Below are 9,899 nucleotides of genomic sequence, written 5' to 3' on the forward strand. Positions count from 1 at the left end.
TCTCTGAAAACAAATTCAGATGGTTGTGATGTAGTAGAGTGCACGGGTAAGTGTAAGTTATTAATAACATTCCAGGCCTTGGATAGATAGGGTTTTGTACAGGTGTAAGGCATTTGCTTTCCTCTGCACTGAACAAGTTGGATGGTTTCTGCACCTTGGACATCAAAGAGATGTGGGGCCGGAGGCCCAGGAGTGAGAGGAAGCAGTGCCCTGAACATCAGCAACTGACCCCTAGAGCAGCCCCAGCAGCAGAGGTGATGGAAATGAGGTGTCAATGGTCAGCCAGAGCCTGGGCCGTGGAAAAGAGCTGAAAGGAGTCAGGCTGACATGGGTGTGGAATGGTGAAATCTAGTTGTAAGCTTTGTAAGCTATGATGAACCTAGACAGCATATTAAAAGCAGAGATCTCACTATAGTCCTTATAGTCAAATATGGTCAAGTGTCCATGTAGTCAAAGCTATGGTTTTTCCAGTAGTCATGTATAGATGTGAGAGTTGGACCATAAAAAAGGCTGAGCACTGAAGGGTTGGTGCTTTTGAACTGTGGTGCTGGAGAAGGCTCTTGAAAATCCCTTGGACTGCAAGGGGATCAAGCCAGTGAATCCTAAAGGAAATCAACCCTGATTATTCATTGGTAAGACCAATGCTGAAGCTGAAACTCCAATACTTTGGCCACATGATGCAAGAGCTGGCTCATTGGAAAAGACCCTGATGCTGGGAAAGGTTGAAGGCAGGAGGAAAAGGGGATGACGGAGGATGAGATGGTTGGATGGCATTTCCGTTTCAATAGAGATGAGTTTGAGCAAATTCTGGGAGATACTGAGGGACAGGGGAGCCTGGCTTGCTGCAGTTCATGGGATCGCAAGGAGTCGGACATCACTGAGTGACTGAATAACAACAAGAACATCCCCTGGGGATTTTGGGCTTCAGTGTGGACAGGAAATCTCCTAATAATGGGAGGCAATGAAAGCCAGAGAAAATTCAGTTTGATGAATGCTGCCTGAGCTGAGTAGAATTCCCAGGCTAGCGGACCCTAGCCAAGTACCAGTTACATTAAAAAGAATTAATGATATAAGTTGATAATTGCACTGTGGTTAATATGAGAATATCTGTATTGGGAAAGGACATACGTATCTAGGGAAAAGGCCTTCGTATATGTAACTTATCCTCAATATGTTAAAGAAAGAAAGGCTGTGTGAGTTTTTGTGTGGATATAGAGAGAAGGCATACATGATAAAGCAAATTGGGTAGAATACAAACTAACAGTGAATGCAGGTAGAAGCTAACTGTGTCTTTGCACTGTTCTTATTTTTGCAATATTCTGTAAATTTTCAATTATTTTAGCCCCCAAACTAAAACAGAATGACATGACAGTGTGGCACATGTCATAATTCAGGTGACAAAGCCCATAGTAGGCTGGGGGAATATCCATCAGCTATGACTGGGGGTAGGGGATTCAGGGCAGGCTTCATGGAGAAGTTTCGGGAGAGACTGGAAGGATGACGACCTGACGGAGGTGTGTGAGGCCCTGGGGTATCTGACTGAGGTGGGAGCAGGACAGGCTGCAGGGAAGAACCGTGAGGTCCCGTCCATCCCGAGAGTCTGTTATGGAAGGGAGCTCTGTGTGTGTTCTGACCCTGCAGGGCTCGCCCCCCTCATGGTGAGTGTCATCTGTGTGCCCAGGAGTGCTGCCTCCTGCCTCTCTAGACAGTTACACAATCCTTCTCATTGCTGGGGCCGAGCCTCAGGGACCTTCAAGGGAAGAAAGCCTGAGGGAGGGGCTTGCAGACCAAAGTGGGCTGGGATGGGCAGGGCCCACACGCTTTGCTTCCCCATAAAGGCTCAGCACTTCACTCATGTCAGGACTGTCTGCAGAGGCAGAAGCTCTGAGTCTCCACCTGGCAGGAAGCTCTCAGCTCCCGGCATCTGTGAGGAAGGAAGGGGATAGCTCTCCGTGCTGTGGGGAAGCTGAGTCTGAGACAAGATCCGAGTGTGTGGGGAGCCACGATGCCAGCTCAGGTCTGATCTTGGTCTCAGGGATGCAGAGTTTCAGAGAAAGGAACCTGTGGGCCCTTAATGATTTGAGGGTTGGATGCTGCTGCTGCTGCTGCTGCTGCTAAGTCGCTTGGATGAGGTGGGGTCTATTCCAGGAGGTTCGAGAATACTCAGAATCTCATCACTTTCCATTTGAGGTTTCCATATGCAGAAAGTTCAGAGATCATAATGGGAAGATGAAAAACGATGAATCAGCAAGGGTGGAAGGGAGAGAAAGAATGAACCCGCCAATGACGTTCTGTACCTCCTTTCTTCTTAGGGGCCAGGGTCCAGATTCTGCCTCCTGCTGTTCCTCTCTCTGGCCGCCAGAGGGCGGGGTGCAGGTAGGTCACTCAGGAGCAGCAGTTTCATCAGCTCACCCAGGTGCACAGTGGAGCAGAGGGAGTGGAGCTGGGCTGGATGCGGAGGTTCCTGGCCCAGAGGGGAGTCGTGGAGATGCAGAGAAGCCACACTTTGTAGCCAAATTGAGCTGTGGCGTAGTGTTGATTGCTGGTCTCTCTGGATGTTTGGTCTGAAGCTAAGGCCTGTCCTGGGGCCCCAGTCTGTGCCTCTGTGTGGCTGAGGGGGCTCAGGGGAGTCATAGTGATGAAGACTGTTTTCTTCTAGCTGCTCCTGCTCCTATGGCCTTGGCTTTGGGATTTCCAGAGGGTGCTTGGTGGTCAGGGTTGTGTCCAGGGAACATTCTTCCCTAGTCCTCATCCTCGCAATTCCATTTATCACAGTAGGCATAAAGAGAGTTTTCATGTTTAATTAGTTGTGGAGAAGAGTGCAAGTTAAGTTAAGTCTGTACTAGATGGTGGCTCAGCTAGTCTTAGCAGAGGAGACACTGACCTCTGGGGCTGCAAAGCCCAGTGATGAACCTATGGAGAGGAAAGGAGCTGGGATTCAATGACCAGGAAGGCTGGAGTGAGCTGTGCGACACTATTAATGAGAATTATCCTCACATCCTCTACAGTGACCCCTTCTGTTGGGAAGTTCGGGGGAAACAAAACCTGTGCCCCTTTCCTGTCTTTCCTGCCCAGAACCTGCAAGGAAATCAAAGAAAGTTGCCATAGCGCAGGTGGTGAGTAATAAACCAACTCAGCATCCTCTCCTTTTGGCCCCTTTTCCACTACAGATCCTGGTCATGGAGATCAAAAGGGGTGTGCCTACCACTCCTGTCTGCTCCGACTCCAGCTTCAAGTCTAGGATATCTCCAGTGGGAATTTTGAGGCTTTTGGGTCCCATCTAGTTGTAGGAGACATGATTTTCTGAACACAGAGAGAATGTTCCTGGTGTTCCTGGTGACTCTTAGTTTGGCGACCAGAGCTCTGATGACTATAAGGTTTTCTCCTTGTAAATAAGCTAAATAGTTAGTCTGCCCCAGTGTCATAGATTCTGGTAGGCAGAGACATAGAACCTTATTACTCACTATCACAGAAGTAGCCAGAGCATCAGCTTTTTCCTGTGCTGTTTCTCTGGTCCTGTCCCATCACAGTGATGTGAAGAGGTCCAGGAGATATCTGCACATGTAATTTGTTTGCCAAGCAGCTCATAAATTGGAATCATCAAGCAAGTACAAGTCTTTTCTGATATTACAGCTTATTTTCTTTGGGGCTGCATATGAGGAGGAACTCTGCACTTAAGGAATCTGAATCTCATAAAATGGGCAGTGACCATGCCTGCCCTTAGCTCTAAGTTGCACACATCCTGATGTGGACTTGAGATGTGGTCAGATGCTGTTATCCGGCCTCGAGTGGTCAGAAGGAGGCTCTATCCAGAGGGAGATACCATCTCTGTCTTCTTGGATGTTTGCTCTATAAAGCCTTTTTGAGAAGGAAGCATGGAGCAAAGGCAGTCAGTGTTTCTGCTCTTAGATTACGCACAGAGAATTGTCCTCAAGAAATGGGTGTGTGTGGGAGCCTTCAGGATACATTTCTGACTTCCCAAATTCTTTCTGGTAATGGGGCCTGACAGGGACTCCCTGTTCTCAGACAGGGGGTCTCTGGGCTCATTCCCTCTGCAGATGGCCTGTATCACCTCCGCACTGAGAATGGTGTCGTCTACCAGACCTTCTGTGACATGACCTCTTGGGGTGGTGGCTGGACCCTGGTGGCCAGTGTCCATGAAAACAACATGCTTGGGAAATGCACGTTGGGCGATCGCTGGTCCAGTCAGCAGGGCAACAGGGCTGACTACCCAGAAGGCGACGGCAACTGGGCCAACTACAACACGTTTGGGTCTGCAGAGGCTGCCACCAGCGATGACTACAAGGTGCGTGGCACTGAGTTTCCAGGTGGAAAGGGTGGGGAGAGGGATGTGGCTGGAGCAGAGCATGTGGAAGGGAGGGTGGGAGACGGGGATGTGGAGGTGGGGCTGGAGAAGAAAGACAGAAGTCCATGTCTTGAATCACAGCTTCCTCCCACCAAGGCTGTTTGGGTGGTGGGGTCTCATTATCTACTGGAGGAGGGTGGGTATCCGTGACTGCTGCCACCTGCTTCCCTGGAGCCCTGAGCTCTCAGCTCAAGTGAGGGCTGTGTGTGTGGGTCTTTGGCTGGTGGCACCTCCTGGGCTGGTCAGGCTGAGTGTGTGTCCCTCTGCAGAACCCTGGCTACTATGACATTCAAGCTCAGGACCTGGGCATCTGGCACGTGCCCAACAAGTCCCCCCTGCAGCACTGGAGGAACAGCTCCCTGCTGAGGTACCACACCAACACTGGCTTCTTCTGGAGAATGGGACATAATCTTTTTGGACTCTACCAGGTACATGGCGCTGCTGGCTGGGGGATGGGGGCGGTCTTTTGGTGAGCTGAGAGCCAGTGTTTTGGATGAGGAGTAAGTCTGCTCTGTTCATTGCACTAAGAGGTACCTCTGCTTGGCTTTCTCCTACCTCTGGGTCCCTGTGAACTAGTGTGCTGCCTTTCAGAGGAACTGTGAGCCAGGAAGCACAAGAAGCTGGGGGAAGAAGGGGGTGGGTAAAGAAGCAGAAAAACAAGGGTCTTGAGGCTGGTTCGGTTCTGAGCTATGAGTAGGGATGGCAAAGAATCACTATCATTCAGACTGTTGTCTGAATAATGCCACCTGAGGGCATTAAATCCTCTACTTCCCAGTACAGCAGTATCTCTACTCTCCTCAATCTGTATATTCATCCCTGTAGAAATTCCCGGTGAAGTACGGAGCAGGGAAGTGCTGGACTGACAATGGCCCAGCCATTCCTGTGGACTATGACTTTGGCGATGCTGAGAAAACTGCATCTTATTACTCACCAAATGGTCAGCGTGAGTATCTGCTTCCAAAGCCCAGCCATCAATCCTTTGCTGCACTCTTGGGGAAAGGGTAAATAACAACAATTAATGATTGCCAGCATTTATGGAACACATATCAATACAAGACACCAAACTGTTTTCTAGAAACTTGTCATGGTTTTGTGTCATTTAATCATCCTGAGAAATCTATGGAGTTAGAAGAATATAAAGCCAGACTTCTTAATCAATATACTGTGTGATATAATAGTTAACGAAAGAGGCAAGCTAATGTTCCCAGGTGAGAACTACTTGGAAGGTAGTGAGAAAAATTTGTTTTTGTTATGATGGATAGCTATTATTTGAAAGAAGACATTTGTTCAGCATGATAAAACAGGAGACATGGGTTTGATACCTCAGTAGGGAAGGTCCCCTGGAGAAGGAAATGGCTACCCACTCCAGTGTTCCTGCTGGGAAAATCTCTAGGACAGAGGAACCTGGCGGGCTGAAGTCTATGGCGTCACAAAGAGTTGACCACGACCGAGAGACTAACGCTACTAAAGTTAACGTTTGGTGGGAAAATGTGAACCATCAGTTTTTACATTTACTATTTCAGGGAGAGCAGGTAATGGTAGGCAGGGCAAATAAAGTCATGGTAATTGGATGAGAAATGTGCTAGCAGAAACCGATGGCCACTTCTGATCATTGCTTATTCCCGCTGGACCTCTGGAGGTCTTCGTGCTGATCTCTCAGTGGACTCTAATTTTCCCTATGAGCCCTAGGCAGACAAGTGACTCTTGTGAACATGAGCCTTGGTCTTGTTACCTCAGATGGAAGGAGGTTCCCTTCCAGCCAAATTCAGAGCCAGGATGTAGCGGCCGCTGTCTACAGAAGTGCTGGGTTTCATCCCCTAAGCTTGGAGTGCTGGGCGGTAACCTGACCTGTTGACTTAGGGAATCCCTGGGCTGGTCAAAGGGAAATTGTTTCCAGTTCATCTTTTGAATACTTAGGCTTTTCTCTGCCTCTTCTTTTCCAGGAGAATTTGTTGCAGGATTCGTCCAGTTCAGGGTGTTTAACAATGAGGGAGCAGCCAATGCCCTGTGTGCTGGGATGAGAGTCACTGGCTGTAACACTGAGTTTGTGAGTTTAGGGATGATCCCTGGCGTGTGTGTGTGTGTGTGTGTGTGTGTGTGTGTCTATGTGTGCGTGGGAAAACTTGATTGGGATGTTTGAATGTAAATCTCCTTCTTTTGCAGGTATTTTGTGGACATACTTTTTAAATTGTTACTATTGCTTTTAAATTGAGATTCAATGGACATAAAACATTTTATTAGCTTCAAGTATATAACATAAAGATTCTATATTTTTATGTATTTTGAAATGATCATCACAGTAACTCTAGTCAACACCCACCACCACAAATAGTTTCAAATTCTTTTGTCTTGTGATAAAAATTTTGATATCTACTCTCTTAGTAACTTTTCAGTGTACAAATCAGTATTATTAACTACAGTCACTAGTCTATACTTTACATCCCAGGACTTAGTTTATAACTGAAAGTTTGTACCTTTGTCCAGTGGATATAATTTCCTGTATTGAAATCCAATTTATCTGTATTCTCATATATGATTAGTACTTTGAAGCTGTGTTTAAGAAGTATTTTCCTATGTCGAGATCATGATGATATTCTACATTCAATGGAGAAACTTTATGCTTTTATTTTTTCCCAGTATTGAGAAGCGAGCACCGTAGTTGTGGTTAGTGGAGACTGTCTCTGAAGGACATTTATGGCTGGGGGACAGGAGGAAGAGAGAGTCGGAGCGCTAAGAGCAAGAGTATTCATTCACTACCTTTTCCTTCCACACCTGTCAGTCTGGGAAACGTGACACTGAAGTCAAGGACATCTTCACTTCCCCGTTCAGTTACCAGTTGTCCATTTCTCAGTCGAGGTGTAATAGCTGTGTCTTCATGGAAGGGTCCCTAGATGATTTGGAGGGTGATGCAGGTGTGGGCTCTGGGAGTAGGGTGGGATGTGTTCCCCCTACACTGGCTTCCAAGGAACCTTATCTTGCTCATTAATGCTCATTTGCACGTACCCTTGCAAGCACTGATTCCTTAAAAATACATGCTAGGGAACCTACAAAGTGCAGCTATTAGAGATGCAGAGCTGACAGAGTCATCTTAAGGAACTCAGACTGAGTGGGAGAGAGATATAAACGCAAGACTGCAATCTCATGTGGTATCGCCTGTGATAGCAACATAAAAAGGGGCTCTGGGAACACAATCCAGAAGCTTCTACCTGTACTAACGGCACACAGTTGATTCTGCAGGAAGGTGACATCTTTGCTGAATGTCGAAAGATGCGTGTAGAGTTCAATAGGCAGCAAGGGGCAGAGTAGTGTCCTTGAGCATGAGTAACTGACATGTTCAAAATCACTGGGATTTAATAGACCATGGTGTGTTGAGGGGGCAGTGAGCTGTTGTGTAAATTGTATCATGGTATGCACATGGTGTAGAATTAAGAGCTGATGCTGGAAATACTTGCAAGAAGTAGGGCAAAGAGGGGTTTTGCATTATGTCCAGGACACAGAGTTTATGTTATAGGTGATGGGACACCTATAATCTGATGTTATGGGACACATCAGAGGAGTTTGACCAGATTAGTGACTTGATCACTTTGGTTCAGCAAGGAGGGGGACATGGATTCAAGAGCAGGGAAATAAGAGTCAATGAGACCATGAGGCAGGTGTAAAGGTACAGATGTGAAATAGTGAGGACCTGAGCCAGGGTGGCCTTGATAAATTTGAAAGAGCAAGCATGGATGCATAGACAGTGAAATCAGCAGTTCTTGAAGATTAAATGGACGTGGGGGATGGGAAGTGAAAGAGGCAACAGACTTCAGGGTTTTGTTTTGGGTGATTGGCTATCAGTTAAGATGGGTGACAAGAAGATAAATAGATTCAAGGGCAGCAAGAGAGTGAATTAGTTTTGTTTTGCTTAAGTGGAGTTTTAGATCTAGTGATATGTAGGTGGAGACATTCAGAAGGCAGCTGGATAGGGGGTTTCAAGCCCAGAAAATACCTGGCTGGTCATTCAGATTTAGGAGTATATCTTGGCAATATATGATTATGCTGGTTCTAGCAAAAGTCATGGGTGAAGACAGACCATCATTGTGAGAGTGAGGTGTGGACAGAACTGTGAGCAATAAATAGCCTTTGGGGGATCCATTGAGGAAAAAGGGTGGTTGAGGGGCCTGAGAATAAGCATGAAGGAAGGTAGAAAGGAATTCAGGAAAGCATGGTTTCAGAGTCCACTGGAGGGAAAGGTTTTTTCAGGGGAGGGGTCAAGGCGAGTAGGAAGAAGACCAAACTTACAGGGGATTCAGCCATTAAGAGCTCACTGGTGTGTTTGCAGCCAACTCCTCACTGTGTCTTCTCCTGCCCCCCAGCACTGCATCGGTGGAGGAGGATTCTTCCCAGAGGGCAATCCAGTGCAGTGTGGGGATTTCTCCTCCTTTGACTGGAACGGATACGGAGCTCACCAGGGTTACAGCTCCAGCCGGGAGATCACTGAGGCAGCTGTGCTCCTGTTCTACCGCTGAGAGCTGTGTGGTGTGAGGCACGGAACCCAGCTCCTAAGCCCAGACCCTCAGAGATGGAAAAATGGAATGCTAACAAGGAGGGGAAGGGAATAAATTACATCACTTTGTGCACTTTGTGACTCTCACTGTCTTTTAATTCCTTTTACAAATTGAAACCTGGACTGATGTTTTACAATGATGCCTCGTAAGCTGGTGATTTCCACTTTAGACTTCCGGAGTTTGGAACTTCTAGTCTCAGGTATCCCAGACACATATTTGCTTCTCTTTCTAGGGAACCCCTATGGGAGACTGAGGAGCAGGGAAAAATCATTCTTAATTTTACTACCATTCTATTATTGGTTAGCCAAATCAAGCTCTCTGCATGAGTATCTTAAAGAGGAAAAGCTGATTATTGTTTAGTTTCAGTAGAAAAAAAAGAAACTGAGGTCACAGCTGTCCATTTCCTTTATTCCTCCAGTTTTGACAGTTGGGACAGTGTCTCTAAAATGATTGGGTACTATTTGCAACATCTGTGTTTTGGGGAGGGTTCTCACAATACCAAGGAATTCACTGACAGCTAGTAGGGTGTCCTACAACTCAACTCCATTTTAAGGAGACAGCGTCAGATCCCCATGTGAAGGGCTCAGTCCTACCAGTCTGCCCCTGAATCCCCTACTCCAGACACCGGTTGCAAGTCCAGATAGTCACCTGTGCTTTGACTGACTGGCTGTAGATGGGAGGTTCCAGTGAATCCCTCCTTGGGTTCAATTAAATTGCTAGAGTGGCTCAGAGAACTCAATGAAACAGTTTATCTACTAGATGATGAGTTTATTAGAAAAGGGTATAACTCAGGAACAGCCAGATGGAAGAGACAGCTGGAGCCAGTACAGGTGAAGAGCCCAGAGCTTCCTTGCCCTCTCTGAGTGCAGCGTTTCTCCCTAGTCTCCACATATTCACCAACCCTGAAGCTCTCTAAACCATATCCTTTTGGGGTTTTACACAGACAGGTTTGATTAAATCATTGACTAGGGAAATTGATTCAACCT

The 9,899-nt window shown here is 46.9% G+C and overlaps 1 protein-coding gene across 2 annotated transcripts; it reads left to right on the top strand.

Annotated features, from left to right (window-relative positions):
* The first annotated feature begins 1,981 nt into the window (after positions 1–1,981).
* On the top strand, positions 1,982–8,993 carry LOC508016 (intelectin 2). Of its 2 annotated transcripts, NM_001101063.1 has the most exon segments (8): positions 1,982–2,017; positions 2,313–2,376; positions 3,009–3,116; positions 4,059–4,306; positions 4,636–4,794; positions 5,189–5,309; positions 6,310–6,413; positions 8,722–8,896. In NM_001101063.1, coding segments are annotated over 8 exon segments (969 nt in total). In that variant the 5' UTR covers positions 1,982–2,005; the 3' UTR covers positions 8,875–8,896.
* The last annotated feature ends 906 nt before the right edge of the window (positions 8,994–9,899 follow it).

Source organism: Bos taurus, chromosome 3, assembly GCF_002263795.3.
Source record: "Bos taurus isolate L1 Dominette 01449 registration number 42190680 breed Hereford chromosome 3, ARS-UCD2.0, whole genome shotgun sequence".
In the NCBI taxonomy this organism is placed as follows: Eukaryota; Metazoa; Chordata; class Mammalia; order Artiodactyla; family Bovidae; genus Bos; species Bos taurus.

Coding starts and splice junctions, on each gene's coding strand:
- LOC508016 (XM_059882993.1), top strand. CDS start 2,942: ATGACCAGGAAGGCTGGAGTGAGCTGTGCGACACTATTAATGAGAATT. Junction 4,795..5,188: donor ATCTTTTTGGACTCTACCAG/GTACATGGCGCT, acceptor TCATCCCTGTAG/AAATTCCCGGTGAAGTACGG. Junction 6,414..8,721: donor CTGGCTGTAACACTGAGTTT/GTGAGTTTAGGG, acceptor CCTGCCCCCCAG/CACTGCATCGGTGGAGGAGG.